This window comes from Hypomesus transpacificus, chromosome 15 (assembly GCF_021917145.1).
Source record: "Hypomesus transpacificus isolate Combined female chromosome 15, fHypTra1, whole genome shotgun sequence".
Lineage (NCBI taxonomy): Eukaryota > Metazoa > Chordata > Actinopteri > Osmeriformes > Osmeridae > Hypomesus > Hypomesus transpacificus.
In genome coordinates this window covers 2,027,173-2,050,686 of record NC_061074.1, presented here as the reverse complement: position 1 = coordinate 2,050,686, position 23,514 = coordinate 2,027,173, and the positions used below count along the sequence as shown (strand labels likewise).

The 23,514-nt window shown below is 46.5% G+C and overlaps 2 protein-coding genes across 2 annotated transcripts; one reads left to right on the top strand and one right to left on the bottom strand.

Moving 5' to 3' along the window:
• Positions 1 to 62: 62 nt before the first annotated feature.
• On the bottom strand, positions 63 to 12,321 carry abcg4b (ATP-binding cassette, sub-family G (WHITE), member 4b). Its single transcript, XM_047035233.1, has 17 exons — positions 11,803 to 12,321; positions 11,350 to 11,387; positions 8,868 to 8,962; positions 8,527 to 8,690; positions 6,611 to 6,728; positions 5,675 to 5,807; positions 5,349 to 5,399; positions 4,889 to 5,034; positions 4,333 to 4,456; positions 4,053 to 4,167; positions 3,660 to 3,805; positions 3,403 to 3,501; positions 3,009 to 3,177; positions 2,775 to 2,875; positions 2,388 to 2,546; positions 1,943 to 2,061; positions 63 to 1,743 (listed from the first exon to the last, which is right to left on the bottom strand). Exons 3-17 carry the CDS (start codon positions 8,951 to 8,953, stop codon positions 1,518 to 1,520), a joined length of 1,956 nt encoding a protein of 651 aa, XP_046891189.1. The 5' UTR covers positions 8,954 to 8,962; positions 11,350 to 11,387; positions 11,803 to 12,321; the 3' UTR covers positions 63 to 1,517.
• A 3,077-nt stretch (positions 12,322 to 15,398) lies between these two features.
• Positions 15,399 to 16,687, top strand: LOC124477443 (transcobalamin-1-like). The gene is made up of 4 exons (XM_047035231.1): positions 15,399 to 15,663; positions 15,793 to 15,937; positions 16,059 to 16,195; positions 16,496 to 16,687. Exons 1-4 carry the CDS (start codon positions 15,594 to 15,596, stop codon positions 16,570 to 16,572), a joined length of 429 nt encoding a protein of 142 aa, XP_046891187.1. The 5' UTR covers positions 15,399 to 15,593; the 3' UTR covers positions 16,573 to 16,687.
• Positions 16,688 to 23,514: the final 6,827 nt, after the last annotated feature.

Sequence of the window (23,514 nt, the reverse complement as noted above, 5' to 3'; positions counted from 1 at the left end):
TTACACATGGTGTAGGTCGTTATTGCTGCCACATCTCTAGAATTTATTAAGTTTTTACACATTAAAACATTGTCCTAAGTTAGACAAGTGAGAAGGCTTTATTTTAACAGCATAAATTTGCTTTGTACAGTTTGACTGAAAGATCATTTGTTTTGTCATAATTTAAACATCATAGGACTTGGCCACAGGTAGACCATTCAGGATTGTCACAATTAAGATGAAACAAGATGGTGAAAAAATCACTATGGTGTTTCTTCTTGATGCTCTTTGGTTATCTTCCCCCTGCTGATCCCTTGTTTTCACAGTGCAAACACAGCTACCTGCTGGATGGCCAACAAACCAACACAGCTACTCAAGCCATCAATAAGATCAAGGTCAAAACTGATATAAATGAGTTTGGGCAGGGGCATAGGTTTTATTTCACACTTTGAAAACGGCAAGTCGGTCACCCTCACTTTTATGAAGAACATTACTTAATGGCTGCATCCAATGGCTGTTATAAAAAAAGCTGTCCCACCCACATTTGGGTTGTTTGAGAAAGTCTGACCCGAATATGTCCATTGACACTCGGCTATAGAAGGCCACAGATATCAGGACTGTTTTGAGCGGCTAAGGCTACACGTGAACTGCCTCTCTTTGAAATGAAACTAAACTCAACAATGTATTTTACACATACAGTACATATAATAGTAGCACAATAAAAAAAACGTGGGATTAAAAAATATATATATATATATATACGTTAATATCTTTATAGGTATAATGAGACATTATAAATCGACATGAGAAAGACTACATCTCACAATATAAAAAAAAAACATTTGAAAAATCTATTAAGATTTGACTTTCATGAACATAAAACAAAGATTGCGGTCATGTCTTAGCCAGGCGACTGTCTGTCAGTAACCAAACCTTAATGGACCTGAGAGGCAGGGTGAGAAGAGGCCTGAATAATGGTCACTTGATTGCTTCAGATTCACTCATTCACACAAACACTCAATCACTGCAGTGCCACTCCAGAATGTCGATCGGGTCGGCTTGGTTACAAACGACATGTAAACATTCTCTGTTTTTGGTTCTGTCTGCAGGCAGGGGTCCTTAGACCAGTCTGTGTGTGGTGCCCTCCACAGTACCTGATGTCCACAATAGTGAGGTCTTAAGTCCAGTCAATGTATAGTAGTTGAGGTATAAAACGTGAATGTGTGTGTGTGTGTGACAACCCGTCTTGTCTTCTCTCTGCTACCACCATGTATAAGCACCAAACCATCATCTTCCAGAAGGATCTTCTTCTGAGCAGCATTTTGTGGTTCTGAGATTTGAAGCCAAAACAAGAGTCCCTGGATGAACAGAGTGGATCCCAGAAGGGACCGGAATAGTTTGTGGGAAGGACAGAAAGTGGATCGCAAAAGATGTGCTGAATAGTTGCTGTGCACAGACCAGACTAGACCAAACCCGATCAGACCGGACCAGACCTGATCAGACCAGACCAAGGCAGCGAGGAAGGCCCGGGCCAAGGTCTATCGCTCAGACTTGATCTTGTATCGCAGCACCAGATACGTGGCCAGTCTGAAGATGATGAAGAAGATGCCCAGCATGATGAAATCCATGTAGAGCTTGGCGTCCTCCACGTCCAGCAGCTGCAGCACCTCCTCTGGCCGCTGGAACTTACACACCTTCCCCGGACACTCCAACTCAGAGCGGTTCATCCCATATATGGACAAAATCACACCCTCAAAGCCATACCTGAGAGGGAGAGTTGGGGGGCACAGAACACAAGCTGTTACCCCGAGGAACCTAACAAGAACCTAACAAACCGATTCCATGACTCGATTCATTCCAACTGTTGACAACGTTCTGCAATATATATACTATTTGTCTGTCAAGCTAAAAAAGCAGTTTGATTTGAGTGAGTGAGTGAGCGTGGACGTGGTGTGGAACAGACCGGACGTAGGACACATAGGAGCTCCACTGCAGGTAGCTGGGGATGGTGTCGAAGTTGACGAAGAAGCCGGAGAACAGCAGGACGGGGATGGCTGTGACGGGGCCCACGAACGTGGCCACCTGGGGAAGTAGACATACCGTGGAGGAAGTGAGGTCAATCCCACGTCCTGAAGCAACTGCTGAGCCCAGGGTTTCATTCACTCTTTGTGTGAGTCATTTACTCCTCCGTTCCATTCATTTACGCACTCCTCATGTGATTGATTGATTCATTAACTCCGTTCATTCATTCCATCCACATGTGATTCATTTGCTTATTCACCTCCATCCATTCACTCCTCATAGGACTGATTCACTCATTAACTCCTCCATTCATACATCCCCTCCTCATGTGATTGTTCACTCTCCCCACGGGTCCTGTCCATCCCTCCTGGTCCCAGTAGGCCTACCTGTAGGGAGGGGCAGGCGGCCCCCACCAGCAGCCCCAGGGACTGGGCCACCAGGGCTGTGCAGGTGGACAGAGCCACGAAGAGCAGGTAGCGACAGGCCTCCGGAGGCTGCTCTGTCATCCAGTACACGATGCTGCAGTACATGATAGGGCACAGCACCTGGAGAGAGGCGCAGTACCTGGGATCAACACTGGGTAGCACTGTTGTTACACCTACAGAACAGCACTGTTGAATATAATGTAGTAGGTGGATAGACACACACACACTCACCGTCCAAACTATGTATCTCTCTTTCTTAGTGTCTGTGTGTGTCTCTCTCATACACATGCAAAGCAAAGAAACGTACTAACTTGGCGAATGACCCAACTTTTTCTCACACACACTCACCTGGAAGGGTATGTCTGCCATGGTCTTGGCCAGGTAGTAAGCCTTCAGACTGTACCAGTAGTTGAGATGCTCCCTCAGGAACACTGACATCTCCAGGGGAACTGCATCCACGCACAGAGGAGAGGTGGGGGTCAACTCAGTTGCCTAGCAGCCTCAGACTGATAACTGAAATTCTGATTAACATGCAGTTTTCCTGAGGTTCTGAGATTCAGAGTTGTGTTGAGTCCGACTCACAGGTCAGCACGGTGGGCATGAGGGCTCCGAACATGATGAAGAGCATGGAGAAGAACAGGAAGCCCGTGTTGTTGAACACCTTGCTGGCGTCGTTACCAATGTTCAGGTAGAGCAGACCAATCAGAACGCCGATGGAGATGTGGGACATCAGTCTGAGGTGAGTCAGAACCTGACACGCACACACACACACACACACACACACACACAAACACACGTGTTACACATCTTGGGGATTCATATATACAGTACCAGTCAAAAGTTTGTACACATTTTCCCATTCAAATGTGAAAATGTGTCCAAACTTTTGACTGGTACTGTAGTTCTGTTAGCACCATAACCCTGAGTGTGCCTGCAGCCCTGTAGCATGAAGGAGCATCTACAGCCGATCTCCTGCCTGGTCTCTGCAGATGGTGATGAGCGCCCTCTTGAAGAGGATCCAGAACTGGGTCAGGGTGCTGGTGGCAAACGTGTGGCTCTCTATGTGTCCTGAATCCTGGAGGAGAGGAGAACAACATCAGGGTCCAGGCTGCTCGTCCAGACACTCTCTGATCTGTAGCAGCTACGTATGCAGTGCCCCCTAGCAATGGCAGTACCACAACCTCTAGTTACAACTCCAGTGCCTCTGACCAAAGCCCCCCCGCCAGCACTCACGTTGGGGCACCTTGTGGGGCAGACGGCTGCAGGGTCTTTCTTGTCTGACAGGTTCTTCTTCTCCTCTAAGGCACACATCCCCCCCTGAACAGCCTCGAACAGCACCGGGTTCAAGTCCCCATACTCCCCCGACGCCACCTCGATGACTGAGGACGCACCACATCACAGGACGGCATGAACGAGGGAAGGATTCAACATGGATTGATGGATGACTGAATGAATACATGAATGAGTCAATGTCTGAATGGAAAAAAACAAGTGATTACGTGAGTGGGAGGAAAATGCTGGTGATTGAGTGAATTAATGTATAAATGCATGGGTAAGTGAGCAAACGAATGAATGAGTGAATGAGTAGATTGTAGCACTGCGTGGTGCTCCTCTGTGTGAACTCACTGAAGTCGGCAGGGTTGTGGTAGGTGGGGCAGTGCAGGCCCAGGGTCTTCAGGTAGGGGATGAGGTGAGGGACACTCCCCTTGTAGATGCACTGTCCCTGGCTCAGGATATAAAGCTGGAGACACCCAGAGACACACATCAGCTCAGCCACTGTCGCAACACAACACCGCACTGCAGAAACACCCTCTATGGGCCTTCTGTGTCTGTGGTTCTGATTGGGGGAGAGCTGGGGAGGGCCGCAGGCTCGGACAGGAGGAGAGCTGGCGACAGTAGTGCTCACCTTGTCAAACATCTCAAAGAGCTTTGCACTGGGCTGGTGGATGGTGCATATGATGGTTCTTCCCCCCAGGGCCAGAGAACGCATCAGGGAGACCACCTGGTAGCATGAGGCACTGTCCAGACCGCTGGGGGGGTTACAGAGGTCAATAACACAAACACTGTCAAATGGCACAGGATTATAGCATTGTGCATGGTACTTGAGTCATTAAGATGTTATTGCTGAACTGATCCTTGCCTCTGTCTCTGACCATTGAAATACTGTTACAACTATAACACTTCTGATCCTAGATCTCCTGCGGTACTTTCGACATGCACAATGTGTACGTCGTTTGGATAAAAGCGTCTGCTAAGTGAATAAAATGTCAAAAGTATTGGAATGCGGTTGGGTTGGACAGTGAGGTGTGTGTGAGCCAGTTGGGTTGGACAGTGAGGTGTGTGTGAGCCAGTTGGGTTGGACAGTGAGGTGTTTGTGAGCCAGTTGGGTTGGACAGTGAGGTGTGTGTGAGGCAGTGGTAGTGTGACGTATCTGCTGGAGCGGCGAGGTGTGTGTGTCTCACCTGGTGGGCTCGTCAAAGAACATGACAGGGGGGTTGTTGACCAGCTCTAGAGCGATGGCCAGCCGTTTGCACTGCCCCCCCGACAGGGAGCTGGTTCGGGTGTGGGCACACTCCTGCAGACCCAGCGCCGTCAGGATCTCATTCACCTGGGTGGAGAAGCACACAGCATCTTTACAGGGCAGTTACAGGGCAGTTACAGAGCAGTTATAGGGCAGTTACAGAGCAGTTATAGGGCAGTTACAGAGCAGTTATAGGGCAGTTACAGAGCAGTTATAGGGCAGTTACAGAGCAGTTACCGGGCAGAGAACTGCAGGACTCACATCCTCCCCACACAGAAGGGGAAGCACACACGCACAAGCATGCCACCAGACACACACACAAACCACACACATACACGCACAAACAAACACACACATACACACACACACAAACCACATTTTCAGTTTCCCATGTGGCTCACCAGCTCCTTCTTCACTTCCATATTCTCACTCAGCTTCAAGTTGGCAGAGACCTGAAATGACACGCCATTCAAACAACTCTGAGCACGTTTTGAGAACTCTTATGAGAACTCCCACAATCCACCCTGGTCTACTTCTACAGAAAGTACATTTGTGCAATGTGTGATTGGGTGCGTACCTATTTTGTGAGTGTGTGTGAGTGTCTGTATGCATGCATGTGAGTTTGTATGTGTGTTTTGTATTGGGTCTGTGGGAGTGCGTTTGTGTGTGCATTGTCGTGTGTGTGTGTATGCGAGTATATATATCTTTGTGTTGTGTGTGTCCTCACCATCATGGCCTCCCTGGTGGTGAGGTGGGGCAGCAGCATGTCGTCCTGCATGATGTAGCAGGACATCTTCCTGAAGGTCCTCAACTCTCTGGGCTTCCCATTCACCAAGATCTGGCCCTTCATCCCTGTTTCCCTGGAGAACACACACACACACACACATGCACACATATGCATGCAGGTACATACACACACATACATACACACACACACACACTCACACGTACACATGCATGCACACACATACATACATATACACAGTCAGTGGCATCCAGGTGACTGGTCTCACCTGTACCCAGGTGACTGGTCTCACCTGTACATAGTGACTGGTCTCACCTGTACAGAGTGACTGGTCTCACCTGTACACAGTGACTGGTCTCACCTGTACCCAGGTGACTGGTCTCACCTGTACAGAGTGACTGGTCTCACCTGTACACAGTGACTGGTCTCACCTGTACAGAGTGACTGGTCTCACCTGTACACAGTGACTGGTCTCACCTGTACAGAGTGACTGGTCTCACCTGTACCCAGGTGACTGGTCTCACCTGTACAGAGTGACTGGTCTCACCTGTACACAGTGACTGGTCTCACCTGTACAGAGTGACTGGTCTCACCTGTACACAGTGACTGGTCTCACCTGTACAGAGTGACTGGTCTCACCTGTACACAGTGACTGGTCTCACCTGTACAGAGTGACTGGTCTCACCTGTACACAGTGACTGGTCTCACCTGTACAGAGTGACTGGTCTCACCTGTACCCAGGTGACTGGTCTCACCTGTACAGAGTGACTGGTCTCACCTGTACACAGTGACTGGTCTCACCTGTACCCAGGTGACTGGTCTCACCTGTACAGAGTGACTGGTCTCACCTGTACCCAGGTGACTGGTCTCACCTGTACAGAGTGACTGGTCTCACCTGTACAGAGTGACTGGTCTCACCTGTACCCAGCCAGGATGTTCATCAGGGTGGACTTTCCAGCCCCCGAGGGCCCCATGATGCCGATGAGCTCCCTGCTGCAGAACCTTCCGGACAGGCACTTCAGCAAAGCTTTAAACCCTATAGAGATACACAAGCACTTTGTTAAAGGACCACCTCGAATCCCCGTAAAGACACCTTCAAAAGAATCAGGTGTCTGAATCAGGTGTGTGATTAGCGTCTACACTGGGCTCCAGTCACAGACACACCCTACAGAGTCCCTTGTGCATCTGGGTGTCACTGTGAGGGCACTGAATACAGCCAGCCCTGCTGAATCAATCCTGTTTACTGTTGATGGTCCTGAAATCAGCTATCGATGAACAGGGTTAGAGAGAAAAAGATAGAGAGGAGGAGGGAGGGAGTCCACCTTGTGTGATGGATGGTCAATAGCAGCCTATGTGTGATGGATGACAGTCTGAAACACACAGTTTACACAGCTTCAGAGATGCAACCCAAGCTTGAGGTGGAAACTCGATAAAAACACACCCTGTAGTCTCATGTGTCACTGCTGTTTCTCCTGTGAAAACTCCAGGAGAAATCCTATAAATATCTAATGGGTTAACATGCTCGTAGACAAACCGTTTACCAGCACAGGGCCCAGGGGACATCACAGGACTATTTGTTATTCTGTGGACTCACAGCCGCTGGAGGGACCTTGTCAGGTATGTCAGTTGAGTCAGTCAGTCAGTCAGGCAGCTTGGCAACCAGGCAGGCAGTGAGTATTTCAGCCAGACAGTGAGCCAGGCAGGCAGAGAGTATTTCAGCCAGACAGTGAGCCAGGCAGGCAGTGAGTATTTCAGCCAGACAGTGAGCCAGGCAGGCAGTGAGTATTTCAGCCAGACAGTGAGCCAGGCAGGCAGTGAGTATTTCAGCCAGACAGTGAGCCAGGCAGGCAGTGAGTATTTCAGCCAGACAGTGAGCCAGGCAGGCAGTAATCCGTCAGAACATCAGTCATATTCGTCATGTAGGCAGCATAGAATAATTCAGACAGACAGCCAGTCTGCCAGCCAGTCAGGTTACCAGTATTCCAATGCTGATGGTGTGGTATCCAGTAAGTAGCTGAAATCCCCTGCCAGGCATGAAACCAGTCATGTGAGCACTAACCCCAACAACAAGCTTCTGTTTTCATGTCAAGTGTGCGTAATAGTGTGTGGAGACAGAACATGTAAACGAGTGTGTATTGATCGGCCCTATCCCATCACCCTGCCATGTGACTGCACCCTTCGGTCGCCCTGCTGATGGACTGAAGTGAACGGAGCCGTTCAGATCCACGTTTGGAAATATGATATTTGGTCTTATTTTTTCATTGTGTATGTCCAATCCCTTGTTGTATCTATCACTGACCATACTGGACCGATGGGTCAGGTGGAGAATGATTTACTGTCACGAACAGACAGAATAACATGGTAACATGTCTTCCTGCCCACTCTGTCACCAGGCTCATCATAGAAACTCAGACTTTGGCCTGTGGGGCTGTCTGCTTGTGTGTCAATGGGTTGTGTGTTTCTGTGTGAGCAGGGCAGGTCCTTATAGAAGACATAGGTAGCCGCCTAGGGCTGCATGAAGAGGGGGGCCGCATTTTCCCAAGTGCATCCATTAATTAACCCTCCCGCACTACCAGCAGAGGGCGCCAACCGCGTCAGGTCGTATATAATTCTGTGTGTGTCTGTCTTCTGTGTATGTCTGTCTTCTGTGTGTGTCTGTCTTATGTGTATGTCTGTCTTTTGTGTATGTCTGTCTTCTGTGTGTGTCTGTCTTCTGTGTATGTCTGTCTTCTGTGTGTGTCTGTCTTCTGTGTGTGTCTGTCTTCTGTGTATGTCTGTCTTCTGTGTGTGTCTGTCTTCTGAGTGTGTCTGTCTTCTGTGTGTGTGCGTCTCACCCCTCCTCCTCCAGCAGGGCCCTTCCCGGATGGTGTAGGAGAGGTTGGTGAACTCCAGGTCCACGGTGGAGCGTTTGGGCAGGTGGGAGAAGCGCTGGGCTTCGGTGATCTGGTTCTCCACCTTCTTCAGGTGGGTCAGCATGGAGGCGTCCTGAGGAGCTCCGCTCCCGTTACACAGCCCCTCCCCGTTACACAGCCCCTCCCCGTTACACAGCCCCTCCCCGTTACACAGCCCCTCCCCGTTACATAGCCCCTCCCCGTTACACAGCCCCTCCCCGTTACACAGCCCTTCCCCGTTACACAGCGCTTCACCATTGCACAGCACGTCCCCATTGCTCAACGCTTCGCTGTTATGCAGCCTCTCCTCCATGGGGATGCTCACCGACTCACCCAGCTCCCCAGGCCTCTCTGCTGTCTGATCCGCCATACCTACGCTCTAGAGAGAGAAGAGAGAGAGAGAGAGAGAGAGAGAGAGAGAGAGAGAGGGAGATCATGATCATGGGCTGGGTCAGGCACAGGGGCGAGGGGATTCGGGAGGGCGACACTACACACATGACTCCCTTCCAGCTCCGCTCCAGTTCAACAGCAAAGGTCGACGTTGTGGTGTGTTCCAACAGGAAGGAGAGCTTACTGAATAACAAGCCTGTGACCTATAGTGCGTTAGACAGTATATACCTTAGCAGACAGAACCAACACAGGACACACTGTACGTGAGGCAGAGACAGAACAGGCTGTAGCAGGGCCAGGGTGCTCCGTGTCCTTATCTGTCCATAAAGCATGAGCTACATTCTAGATTGAAACCCTCCTGGGGATGACACATTGAAGGACAGGGTGCTTGGGACCACAACAGGGACATGACTGAGGTTGGGACTGGGACTGCCATGTTTAAGGCTTTGATCCGGACGATAGTGATCCTGGCCCTGGGACTAGGTTGGAGGGGTCAAAGCCAGAGTGGTCCTGGGACTGGGCTGGAGGGTTTAGGGTCAGGGCTAGATTGAGTTTTGAGGTGGAGGGTCTAGGGTCAAGGCTAGAATGAGCCTGGGGACTGAGATTGGGGGGGGGGGGGGGTCACATGTCTGGGGGGAGAGGTGCTGTAGACTGGGAAGGGCCGTCATCCAGCCAACATGTCAGCCACATCCAGCGGCAGTGTCTGCAATGATGCTAAGCGCCTGAAATATGCAGCCTTTTCTCTGATCATCGGGTGATTAATCCCTTATTATAATGATCATCAAAATAGAGATCTGTAATCTGGACTTTGTTCTCTGGAAACTTGGTGCTGGGTTCCCAGTGCTGTCCTGGTACTGTACTGTATTCCCTTGGAGACGGAAGTCACATTTAATCACTCATGGGGTACTAATCCCACCAGGGGGATTAAAATCGACTTCTTTACGTCTCCTTGATGTGGGAGGGCTGGGGGAGGGCTGGGGGAGGGCTGGGGGAGCAAATGTTGGTGGTGGTGGTGGTGGGGGGGGGGAGGTTTGGGGGTTCTCAGAGACTTCTGAAGAGCTGGGAGAGAGGGGTAAGGGTGGGGGGAGAGGTAGGGAGGAAGGGAGGGCAGTGTGGAGAAAGGTTCGGGGCAAAAGTGAGAGCTTGTGGGGGCTCTCAGGGTTTGGGGAGGACCTGGGAGAGCTGTGGGTAGCTGGAGGGGGGGGGGCTTGGGAAAAAGCAGTCATCAGGTACAGCACAATAGGCACAACACTGACCCAACCTGAGTTATGAGACTGGTCTGGCCCTCTGCTCACCCCCTTGTACAAGGCCTCGCACGTCCACCTCCTTCTGACAGAGGAGGGAGAGGTGGGGACAGGAACATGGGAGGAGGACGGAGAGGGGGAAAGTAGGATGGGGGAAGAAACGTGGGAGTAGAGAAGAGGGGGAGCATGGAGGGGGGGACCTTTGGGTGTCAGGGCTAAAGTAGAATCGAAACCACGTGTGTGTGGTACATGCCAACATGTCACATCAAACAATACTGTACTTTTCTCTCTCTTTCTCTCTCTCTCTCTCTCCCCCCTCATTCCCACGCAGGTCAGTCCCTCTCCTGGATGGGAGGAGCGGGAGAGGAGAGGACTCGCTGACCCCCAGCACTCCACTGGAGGTCCCTGTGTTTCTAGAACAAGATCTACTGTATCCTTCCTGCTACTACACATCTGCTACACGGCCTACAGACCAGAACCTGATACCCGGTACACACCTGGTACACCACCCCCAGACCAACACACCTGGTCCTGTTACTAGACACATGGTACATCACCACCAGACAAACAGTCTTGGTCCAGCTTCCAAACAGCTGGAACACAATCAAACATTCTGTTCAGAGTTATCAGTATTGTTACAGAGGTGCTGCCCCCAGTGTGTGCGGACTAATGAGCTCAACTAATTAGGTCAGGGAGCTGCTCACTCATGACTTGGAGTATAAGGTGGCTAATTCATAGAAGAGGCTTTGGAAGACTAAAGGCTTGCATTCTTGTTGAGGACCTACTACACTGTGTTCCTACAGTCAGAACCTGCATGTCCCTATCCTAACCCAGCCTCGGTACGGTGCCCAGTCACGTGAAAGGAGCGGAGGGGATGAGCCCATGAGAAACGCAGAGGTAGAGCTGTCTCAATCCTTGACCTGGGCCTTTGACGGTAGACACATTGACTAGTGACGCTGGAAAGACATTTACTTTTGAAAATGATCAACTGGTCCATATTTAATTAGGCCTAACTGACAAATGGCAAGACAGAATATGATAGAAATGCAACAGGCCACTGTTTGATTGAGACATTTTAGAAAATTAGAGCTAGACAGAATAATGATTTGATACTCATCAAATAATAACTCACCTTGGTTCGACTCACAAGGTTTTCTTCGATTCCTTGTTCTGTAAAGTAGAATCACAAGGATCACACTCGGACTGATGTAAAAATGTAGCATTCTAAAGAAAATGTTTGTATAATATAATGGATATTGGTCTTCGTTGTATATAAAATATGTTAAGTATAATAATAAATTGATGGGTGGGTACTGTCATTCAAAGCCATTGAGAAATAAAAAAATAATAATGTTGCATTCATAACGGGACTACCGAAGATCTGCTACCCAGTATAATTTAGTGGAGTATCTAAATGCAGAAGTGTCATACAACAACAGACATTACAGTAGACCATTCTGACACAAAACATGCAGAGAGAATAACACTTTTCTTAAATTACATGAGGCGCTGGCTGCTTTCACTGAGACAAATAGACCTAATCAACAACACGTAGATTTGTTGACCCGATAACAAATTTGCCGACCTGATAATATTCCTTGTAATGTGCGTTATCCTTGTATTCAGTCAATCATCCCACCAAGACCGACAGTCGTTTCCGCTGGTACAGTCAGCTGTAGCCTACAGTGTCTAACGCTGCACGAGGACAGTCTCCGGTAGGGCGTAACTGGGGGGCTAGAGCTCGTACCGCGCAACCGAGGAGGTAGCGTTAAAGAGCCAAGTATCGCTTTTTTCACATGGGAAAACTTCTATGTACACTTAGTTCATACAAACACACCCGAAGTTAATCCTGATCAAAGTTGACAGAGGTTTGCTATTGCTAGAATGCAGTTTTTATGTAACTACAACGGAATTGGATGGCTGGGGTTCACTATCACACAGTAGGCCACAGGCACTGCTGCTGTGAAGCCAAGACTTGAAGGCATACTCGCCGCCCAGAAACCCGCTCCCTAGGTCAGAAAACGAAGTTGTCAGGAATGAGTGCTGGGTCTAGTTAACCTATCTCTATTTATTGTTTTACCACAATGCGCGTGTGTAAGCATGATGTATCCATGTCAAAATGATGTCTCTTGTTTTCTCTCAATGATCATAATAGGTGCCTTCAGGTGTTTGACGAAGTACTGGATTCCTGGCAATCTTCGGGGATGTGACGAGCTTGGCTGCGTGCCGGGACGTGTCGCCTAAGGGGTTTCTTTTCTCTGAGACAGAACTGACTTCCAAACACAGCCTGACAAGCTCATACTTGAAACATGAACATTGAATAAACAGCCACAATGAAAGTAACTCATTCAGGCCTATCAACCGCCATAGGACACACATTCTTTATTTCTTTTATTTGTAAAGAAGCATGGTTGGAGGTAGGGGTATACAAGCACAGTTAAAGAACAAGCAGACTTCAACTGTCAAATGACCTGTTTATGGCAAGTCTTACATTCTAGATGATTTCTCCAAGATTCCTCTTTTTAAGTTACAAATGACTGAGGACCAATCAGACACAAGGGAGTGAACAGACCTCAACTGCCATTGTGCTCCTAAAGCAAGGCACTGAAACCCAGTCTGACCTGGTGAGTTGCCGAAGGTCACTCCGCTGGTTGTTGACGTTATCTGGAATGTTACCTCGTGTTCAATTTCAAATTGATAACTTTAAGAAGGAGTTGTGTTCTGATCAGAATGTGTCCATCATGCCATGTTCTGAAGAACTGTCTTGTCTCAGACTTATCTCAATCAGCAGGTCATATTATGGGTTGCCACCCGGCTCCTAGGCCAAGCCACACTGCCAGACTAGAGGTCCAGTGTCGACCCCAGGTGGACAGAAGTTGTAATGACATGTATCAGTTATTGGACAACAACAATTACAGGAGTTATGTTGGTTTTTGTGATCATTATAAAGTACCTACATTGCACAGGATACTAGTCCTTATAATCCTTGAATGCATTTGAAATGGGAGTTAGTGTCAGCGATCATAGAAAAAGTTTATTTGATAGATGTACTGATACAGGATGGTATTAGGATGGACTGAGACCCTGTGAAGTGGGATCTCCTCCAGACTGTTTCAGCTCTGCCCTGTGTCACCTCCTGGAGTTTAATAGTTTTTGTATTTGAAGATGATTTCCTGGTTGGGTTCTGGGATGTAGCAGCCGATACCTGCAGAGGAGATCCAGAAATAACTCTGTGTTAGATTGTGCTCAGTACACAACCTAGCATATTGTATTGTACTGTGTGTGTGTGTGTGTGTGTGTGAGAGAGAGAAACAGTCAAGGAAGTTGAAAGATAACAGTCAAGGACAAAAATAGCAACAAATACACAGAGAGAAAGAGAATAAAAAGAGAGAGAGGAGAGTCCTACTCACCAACATCAGGTCTGATTACTGTCCCGTTCCCCAGCTTCACCAGCAGCTCCCAGTACGTCTGTTTGGCGTCTTCTCCAGCGACCCCGTTGATGCTCTCCAGGTAGGGTCCATAATCATCAGTGTCATAGTAGGAAAAGCTGACAGAGCACAACCACAAGCATGACTCAACTGAACACATGGGCCCAATCACTCTACAGGGAACAGGGAATGTCCCTGTACTTACTGTAAGTCGCTCTGGATAAGAGTGTCTGCTAAATGACTAAATGTACATCACACTCAGCTCAGCCCTCACCCATGGGGGCGTACGCAAATCCCATCCTCAGCACAACACAGTTGACTATGCATTTCCATATGACAAATAAAACAACGATCAAGTTACAGTAAAAGAGTGGGACGTGTGTAGGAATGTGTGTGGTTGCGTGTACTGACCTGAAGCTGGAGCTGGACTCCTTCAGCGTAGTCATGGCGCCCAGCAGGATGCCTCCATACACCACCGAGGAGATGTAGGTCAGGTTGGGGCTGTTGGTCAGACTGTTGTACACCAACAGCGTTAAAGGATAGTTCCCATAGCAGCCTGGAAGAATGGAGAAGTAACCACAGTTTAGATGAGTCATGTAGTAACATAAGTTAGCACGGAGAGGACTCAAGTCACAGATTGTAACCCTGTCCCTTAGGAGTTAACTACATGGGACATGTGTGTGTGTGCGTGTGTGTATGTGTTTGTATGTGGGTGTGTGTGTGTGTAAGTGAGACAGAGATATTGTGTGTGCGCGAGAGAGAGATTGTATGTGTGTGAGTCATAGGAGGTACGTGTGTTTGGGTAACGTGTGCGTGAGTGAGACTAAGACATTGTGTTTGTGTGTATGTGGGTGTGTGTGTGTTTGTGTAAGTGAGACAGAGATATTGGGTGTGTGCGAGAGAGAGAGATTGTGTGTGTGTTACCTTTCCCTGCCAGGAGTCTTGGAACCAGCAGAGTAGCAATGAGAAAAACTGCAATTTTCTTATCCATCCTGTTTGCCTGTCCACCTTGTCTGTCAGCCAGTCACCTGGTGTTAGTTTAGTGTGTTCTCATGATCTCCCTCTGTCTCTTTTATACCTCATCTCACCACCACACATAACCGAGCTATCACTGGGACACAGGGTTTGTTGTGAGAGAAAAACCCACTCACCCACTCGCTAACATCAGGGCTGATAATGCTCTTCAAAACAGCACCATTTTGTGCCTACATTTTGAAATGACTAATAAGACAGTGATAAGGTTTGGGAATATGACTGTTCAGAAACGTGTAGTTCTGTGTCCTGACCGACTGTGTTGGAATCCTGCAGTCTCCTAGACCGCGGCTGAAGTCTGGTTGGATCTGTTCATCAGGGTGTCAGACACTGCTCTCACATTAGTGTCACACAGCTGTCATCAGTTCTGAGGACATCTCTCAAGCCAGAAGGATATTACAGCCGGGAACTACGTTGTTTTAGTGATGATGTAATTGATGATGTAAACCATATTTTGTGCCATCATATTTTCCAATCCTATTAAAAGCCCTCAATTGGCCTCATAGTTTGTAATCAGGGAGATACTGTAGTTTTTATTAGAAATCTTTGGTGAAAGACTGCTCATGGTATTTCTCTGAAAGGCTGTGAATACTGTGTTTCCCAGTACGGTTATCACATGGTTATTGGATTCCGGAAGATGTTTAGAGGTCAAAGAATGACTAAATAACAGGTGTGTCAAGTCCTGAAGGTAGTACAAGCGGTCTATTGTACACTTACGGAACTTGGCTCCAAATGGATCCAAAATCTATCTGATATACACAATGAACACTGCCATTGTGTTCGAGTGTTAACTTAGTGAGCTCAGATATGAGAGAAAGTGCCAAGCGAGGTATAAAGCAGAGAGAGCAGGAAAGCACAGCACAGAAGAAAGCAGCACGTAGACTTGCTGACAGAACACGCTGACAGACAAGCAGACATGATGGATATGAAGATGGCCGCTCTTCTCTTCGCTGCTCTGCTGGTTCCAGGGCTTCTGGCCAAGGAAGGTAACACACACACACACCGCTGAACTGACACAGGACATGAATAAGAACTATTAGTAACTTCTCATTGCTTGTCTACAGAGCTGCGTGTCTTATCTGGACTGTGTGGTTGTCTGTCTGTATATCCCGCAGACCTCCAGGGCCGCTACCCCATAGGACTACAAGTGTATGACAGCGTGAACAACAGCCCCAACCTGACCTACACCACGAACATGGCCTACAGGGGCATCCTTCTGGGGGCCATGAGGAATCTGCAGAAGACCAACTCAAACTTCAAGTCAGTTTCATAGAACTACAGAGAACTCACGGTTGTGGTTGTCCCAAGGTATTGCTGCCTATGGGCAGAGGTTGGACTAGGTATGGTCTGGGCCCATGTCTAGATGTTTGTGTTGTGTCAGGTTCACCTACCACGAGACCAATGATTATGGACCCTACCTGGAGAGCATCAACGGGGTCGCTGGAGAAGACGCCAAACAGACGTACTGGGAGCTGCTGGTGAGGCTGGTGAACGGGACTGTAATCAGACCTGATGTTGGTGAGTGTGGCAGGACTCCTCTTTCTGTCTCGTGTTTTTGGTCCTGATTTCTTTGATAGTGATAATAATGATACATTCACAGCATGCTACCACTGAGCTAGACCCACCCCTCCTCTTTACCAACTGATACCTTCCACCCTGCTGACTGTCATCTACTCGTATCTTACACACACACACACACACACACACACACACACACACACACACACACACACACACACACACACTCCCCCTCTCTCTCTCTCTCTCCATTTTGTGTACTGAGCACATGCTAACAGGATCTCTGGATCTCCTCTGCAGGTATTGGCTGTTACATCCCAGAAGCCAACCAAATGGTCATCTTCAAATACACCACATGGACAAAGACCAGTGTGTAGGTTTGACACAGAGTCTGGAAGAGATCCCACATCACAGGCCCCCAGTCCATCCTGATGCCATCCTGGATAGGCACAGCTATTAATCAAATAAAACACTGAATTGAACAACTAAAGGATTTAAGGTCTTTCATTTAAAGTTTGTTTCAAAAGAGTTTCTCCAAGATTAGTGACACAGAAAAACCTTCCCAGATTGTATGAATGATAAATATTAAGTTACTGTTAAAATGGAATTGCGTAATGTGATGATGGCAAATAATGATGGTTATATGAATACCGATATAATATCAAAAAGCATGGAGGAGAGAATAAGTGTTGAAGATGACTAAATGCAGTGTGTTTGACCTGGCTTATAAGGAAGTGCATGTAAGAATTCGGAAAGAGTTATTCTTGTGCTACAATACCACAGACACACCCCTTCTTGTCCATACGCCCTTCAGGGTGTGATACCCAACATGATGAATGCATGATTTTGGACAGCACACAAGCAGCAATACCGGCTTGTACTTTAGCTGGCCAGTTCTGAAAGGCATACTTCTGAAAGTACATGGGGTGCTGTTTCGAAGAATCTTGCATCTGTATATTATGGTAGCATGTACAAAGGTCACAGATCATTTTCTTTGGATGAAAGCATATGCTGTGTTCTTTGTGTGATTTGAGATTTTGTCTCATGTTCCTTGGTATTCAAATCCAATACATTTTGTAGCCCTTTTTACATGCAATGTCACAGAGAGCTTCACATATGCCCATAGAACTGCATCTAAACCAACAATGCCACCCTCAAAGAAGACAAGGAAGACCTCCAAGGAAAACCCATGGAGAACCTTGGGAGATCTCCTCCTCCAGAGACAGTCAGTGACACACAGGTGCAGACCATAGCCTGAACATGGTCATGCTTAGTATTAACCAGTATGAATCACAGCAATCTGTTATGTACTTTTGTCTGTCTTTGGATAAAAGCTCCTGTTGAACTACTGAATGTAAATATAAAGGAAACTTAAATGCGACACAAGAATGTCCAACCATCTTGTTTGGCAATCCTTAGGGGCTGTTCCAGTTCTTACTGCACCCAAGGAAATTGGAGTCACTAGTCATTGTGTTCCAGTAATGACTCTGAAAAGCCTGTTTATCTGACACTACACTGGTAGGGTATAAATAGAGAGACAAGAGAAAGAAAGAGAGAACTTCAAACTAGCATCTGGAAACAGACAGGTGTACGGACCGACAAGCAGACATGATGTACATGAAGACTACTTTTCTTTTAACTAATCTACTGGTTGCAGGGCTCATGTTTGGGGATGGTAAGACACACGCACACTCACTCACTCTCTCTCACGCAAACACACACACACTCTCTCTCACACACAATCTGTAGGTTGTTTCCTCTCTGTGTTAGCCCTATGTTACTACATGGCTCATCTTGATTGTGGTTGTCAGTCCATATGTCTCCAGGCTGCTATGGGAACTCTCCTGTAAAGCTGCTAGTGTACAACAGTCTGACCAACAGCCCCAACCTGACCTACATCTCCTCGGTGGTCTACAGGGGTTCTGTGTTTGGGGCCATGAAGAGGCTGCAGAACACCAGCGCTGGATTCAAGTCAGTACACGCAACCATACACATTCCTACACACTTCATTGTTGTCCTGTTTGTCATGTAGACATTCAAGGGCAATCATGTTATGTTGTGTAGGACTTTGAGTGAGGGTTGGTGTTAAGTGATTTGGCCTGTGTGTCTAGCTAAATCATGCATGTGGATGTACTGTGTCAGATTCACTTACACAGAGAACGTTGACTACGGCCCTTACATAGAAAGCATCAACGGAGTTTCTGGGGACCAAATCAAACAGACGTACTGGGAGCTGCTGGTGAAAATGGTCAATGGCACTATTTTCACCCCTGATGTTGGTGAGTAGGACTCTTCCTTTCTATCCATTATCTCTCTCTCTCTAAATATGCTGGGTTGTGTACTGCACACCTACTAATACAGTTATTTCTGGATCTCCTCTGTAGGTATCGGTTGCGAGATCCCAGAAGCCAACCAGGAAATCATCTTCAAATACAAAAACTATTAAACTCCAGCAGGTGACAGAGGGCAGAGCTGAAACAGAGTCTGGAGGAGATCCCACTTCACAGGGTCTCAGTCCATCCTAATACCATGTATCAGTACATCTATTAATCAAATAAAACCCTTTATTGAAAGATCATTTTTTAACACTTTCTCTATGATCCGTGACACAAACAAACTCCACCTTCCCAGATTGCATAAATGTAATTTTCAGAATACAAATAAATATTCAAACATCAATACAGAAGTATTTCACAACCATTTCAAAAACATTGAGGGAAAATGAGGATTGGTCTTATGGGCCATCTATATCGATAATACTGATGAAAAAGAAAAACATAGGACCATTAATAAGGAAAAAGAAAAGAAAAAATCATTTGTTTGAAGCATTGCATGAGAATAATAGAAATCTATGAAAATCTTAAAGGATAAGCAATGATATGACCCTTGTTGAGGCCTGAAGTTTATCTGAAGTATGACGTATACATAAGAACGTAAACTAATCTTTACCAATGTAACCATCATCGACACACAAACATGACACAATAACACAAAACAACCTGGTCATGAATCAGATGATCAGAAGTAGTGCACGCCCAAACAGTGTCACACAAGTTCTGATCCCCTGGCCATCTTCAGTTTCAATATTTCAAGGAGTGCCCTGGAATTGTCAAGCATCTGGTCTATAAACAACAATCAATCAATATCAACATCAGTCACATTCTCCGACACAATGGATGTCTTATCAGGAAAAGGTAATACAATATCTACACATTCCAAAAACGTGTTAACCCTTATGTCACCCAGACTTCATGTCTACAGACGTACCCCATGTCAACTTATCTCCATTGTATCAAGAATCTTAGAAATAAGGCCGTATAAGATGCTCAACCCATCCCCCAGGGTAAACTGTCCTACAGAGGGGTCAGACTTGGGTCAAACAGACATTCCTTCAACCTCTCTTGACCTAACAATGAACAAATGAGCTTACAGTCCAACCACTATTAAAACACATTCCTTGTCCATACATCCTAAAATTCTATTACACAAGTAATGGCACAGAGGGCTTCACATATGCCAATAGAACTGCATCTAAACAAACTTAAACCCTCAAAGAAGACAAGGAAAACCGTCATGGAAAATCTATTGAGAACCTTGGGAGGAGCAATTCAGTGAGGGATCTCCTTCTCCAGAGACAGTCAGAGACACAAGGAGGTGCAGACGATAGGCTAAACATAGTCATGCTTAGTATTAACCAGTATGAATCACTGCAATCTGTTATGTACTTTTGTATGTGTCTTTGGATAAAAGCTCCTGCTGAATGACTGAATGTCAATATAAAGGAAACTTAAATGCGACACAAGAATGTCCAACCATCTTATTTGGCAATCTGTGCGGGCTTGAAAAGTTCATTGTGTTCTAGTTCTGACCCTGAAAGGCCTGTTTATCTGGCAATACACTGGTAGGGTATAAATAGAGAGACAAGAGAGAGCAAGAGAGAAAGAGAGAAAGAAAGAGAGAACTTCAAACTAGCATCTGGTAACCAGACAGGTGTACGGACCGACAAGCAGACATGATGCACATGAAGATTGCTTTTCTCTTAGCTAATATTCTGGTTGCAGGGCTCATGTTTGGGGATGGTAAGACACACACACACTCTCTCACACACACACTCTCAAGCACAATCTGTAGGTTGTTTCCTCTCTGTGTTAGCGTATGTTACTACATGGCTCATCTTGATTGTGGTTGTCTGTCATTATGTTTCCAGGCTGCTATGGGAACTGTCCTGTAAAGCTGCTGGTGTACAACAGTCTGACCTACTACCCCAACCTGACCTACATCTCCTCGGTGGTCTACAGGGGTTCCCTGTTTGGGGCCATGAATAGGCTGCAGGACACAGGCCCAGACTTCACGTCAGTACACACAAGCACACACATTCCTACACACTTCATTGTTGTCCTGTTTGTCATGCAGACATTCATAGGCAATCGTGTTATGTTGTGTGTGATTTTGATTGAGTGAGGGTTGGTGTTAAGTGATTTGGTCCGTGTGTCTAGTTTAATCATGCATGTGGTTGTACTGTGTCAGTTTCACTTACACAGAGAACTTTGACTACGGACCCTACCTGGAAAGCATCAACGGAGTTTATGGGGACCAAATCAAACGGACGTACTGGGAGCTGCTGGTGAAAATGGTCAATGGCACTATTTTCACCGCTAATGTTGGTGAGTAGGACTTTTCCTCTGTCAATCTCTCTCTCTCTCTCTCTCTCTCTCTCTCTCTCTCTCTCTCTCTCTCTCTCTCTCTCTCTCACTCTCTCCCTCTCTCTCTCTAAATGTGCAGGGTTGTGTACTGAGCACCTACTAACACAGAGTTCTTTCTGGATCTCCTCTGCAGGTATCGGCTGCTACCTTCCAGAACCCAACCAGGAAATCATCTTCAAATACAAAAAATATTAAATTCCAGCAGCTCACTTCACAGAATCTCAGTCCATCCTAATACCATCCTGTATCAATACATGTATTAATCAAATAAAACCCTTTATTGAAAGATCCTTTCTCAACACTTTATCTTTGGTCAGTGACACAGACAAACTCCACCTTCCCAGATTGCATGAATATTCAAACATGCATACAGAGGTATTTCACAACCATTTCAAAAACATTGAGGGAAAATAAGGATTGGTATTATGGGCCATCTATTTCGATAATACTGATGAAAAAGAAAAACATAGGACCATTAATAAGGAAAAAGAAAATAAAAAATCATTTGTCTGAAGCAATGCATGAGAATAATATAAATCTATGAAAATCTTAAAGGATAAGCAATGATATGACCCTTGTTGAGGCCTGAAGTTTATCTGAAGTATGACGTATACATAAGAACGTAAACTAATCTTTACCAATGTAACCATCATCGACACACAAACATGACACAATAACACAAAACAACCTGGTCATGAATCAGATGATCAGAAGTAGTGCACGCCCAAACAGTGTCACACAAGTTCTGATCCCCTGGCCATCTTCAGTTTCAATATTTCAAGGAGTGCCCTGGAATTGTCAAGCATCTGGTCTATAAACAACAATCAATCAATATATCAATATCAACATCAGTCACATTCTCCGACACAATGGATGTCTTATCAGGAAAAGGTAATACAATATCTACACATTCCAAAAACGTGTTAACCCTTATGTCACCCAGACTTCATGTCTACAGACGTACCCCATGTCAACTTATCTCCATTGTATCAAGAATCTTAGAAATAAGGCCGTATAAGATGCTCAACCCATCCCCCAGGGTAAACTGGCCTACAGAGGGGTCACACTTAGGTCAAACAGACATTCCTTCACCCTCTCTTGACCTAACAATGAACACATGAGCTTACAGTTCAACCACTATTAAAACACATTCCTTGTCCATACATCCTAAAATTCTATTACACAAGCAATGTCACAGAGTGCTTCACATATGCCAATAGAACTGCATCTAAACCAACCTAAAGCCTCAAAAAGGCAAAGGAAAACCGTCATGGAAAATCCATAGAGAACCTTGGGAGGAGCAATTCAGTGAGGGATCTCCTCCTCCAGAGACAGTCAGAGACACAAGGAGGTGCAGACGATAGGCTAAACATAGTCATGCTTAGTATTAACCAGTATGAATCACTGCAATCTGTTATGTACTTTTGTATGTGTCTTTGGATAAAAGCTCCTGCTGAATGACTGAATGTGAATATAAAGGAAACTTAAATGCGACACAAGAATGTCCAACCATCTTGTTTGGCAATCTGTGTGGTCTTAAAAAAGGTCATTGTGTTCTAGTTCTGACCCTGAAAGGCCTGTTTATCTGGCTATACACTGGTAGGGTATAAAGAGAGAAAGAAAGAGAGAACTTCAAACTAGCATCTGGTAACCAGACAGGTGTACGGACCGACTAGCAGACATGATGTACGTGAAGATTGCTTTTCTCTTAGCTAATCTGCTGGTTCCAGGGCTAATGGCTGAGGATGGTAAGACACACACTCTCACACACGCAAACACACACACACACTCACTCACACGCACTTTCTCTCACACACAATCTGTAGGTTGTTTCCTCTCTGTGTTAGCGTATGTTACTACATGGCTCATCTTGATTGTGGTTGTCAGTCCATATGTCTCCAGGCTGCTATGGGAACTCTCCTGTAAAGCTGCTGGTGTACAACAGTCTGACCAACAGCCCCAACCTGACCTACATCTCCTCGGTGGTCTACAGGGGTTCCGTGTTTGGGGCCATGAAGAGGCTGCAGAACACCAGCGCTGGATTCACGTCAGTTGCGCAACCATACACATTCCTACACACTTCATTGTTGTCCTGTTTGTCATGTAGACATTCAAGGGCAATTGTATTATGTTGTGTGGGACTTTGATTGAGTGAGGGTTGGTGTAAAGTGATTTGGTCCGTGTGTCTAGTTTAATCATGCATGTGGTTGTACTGTGTCAGTTTCACTTACACAGAGCACTTAGACTACGGACCCTACCTGGAAAGCATCAACGGAGTTTATGGGGACCAAATCAAACGGACGTACTGGGGGCTGCTGGTGAAAATGGTCAATGGCACTATTTTCACCGCTAATCTTGGTGAGCAAGACTGTTCCTCTCTGTCAATTCTCTCTCTCTAAATGTGCAGGGTTGTGTACTGAGCACCTACTAACACAGAGTTCTTTCTGGATCTCCTCTGCAGGTATCGGCTGCTACATCCCAGAACCCAACCAGGAAATCATCTTCAAATACAAAAACTTTTAAACTCCATTAGGTGACACAGGGCAGAGCTGAAACAGTCTGGAGATCCCACTTCACAGGGTCTCAGTCCATCCTAATACCATGTATCAGTACATC

Bases quoted from the DNA above. Each gene is read 5' to 3' on its own strand.
- LOC124477443 (XM_047035231.1), top strand. From the start codon at position 15,594: ATGATGGATATGAAGATGGCCGCTCTTCTCTTCGCTGCTCTGCTGGTT. The intron at 15,664-15,792 runs GTAACACACACA...TATATCCCGCAG, and splicing joins AGGGCTTCTGGCCAAGGAAG to ACCTCCAGGGCCGCTACCCC. The intron at 15,938-16,058 runs GTCAGTTTCATA...GTGTTGTGTCAG, and splicing joins AAGACCAACTCAAACTTCAA to GTTCACCTACCACGAGACCA.
- abcg4b (XM_047035233.1), bottom strand. From the start codon at position 8,953: ATGGCGGATCAGACAGCAGAGAGGCCTGGGGAGCTGGGTGAGTCGGTG. The intron at 2,876-3,008 runs GTGAGTCGGACT...GCGTGGATGCAG, and splicing joins CATGCCCACCGTGCTGACCT to TTCCCCTGGAGATGTCAGTG. The intron at 2,062-2,387 runs GTAGGCCTACTG...CTACTTCCCCAG, and splicing joins CCGCCTGCCCCTCCCTACAG to GTGGCCACGTTCGTGGGCCC.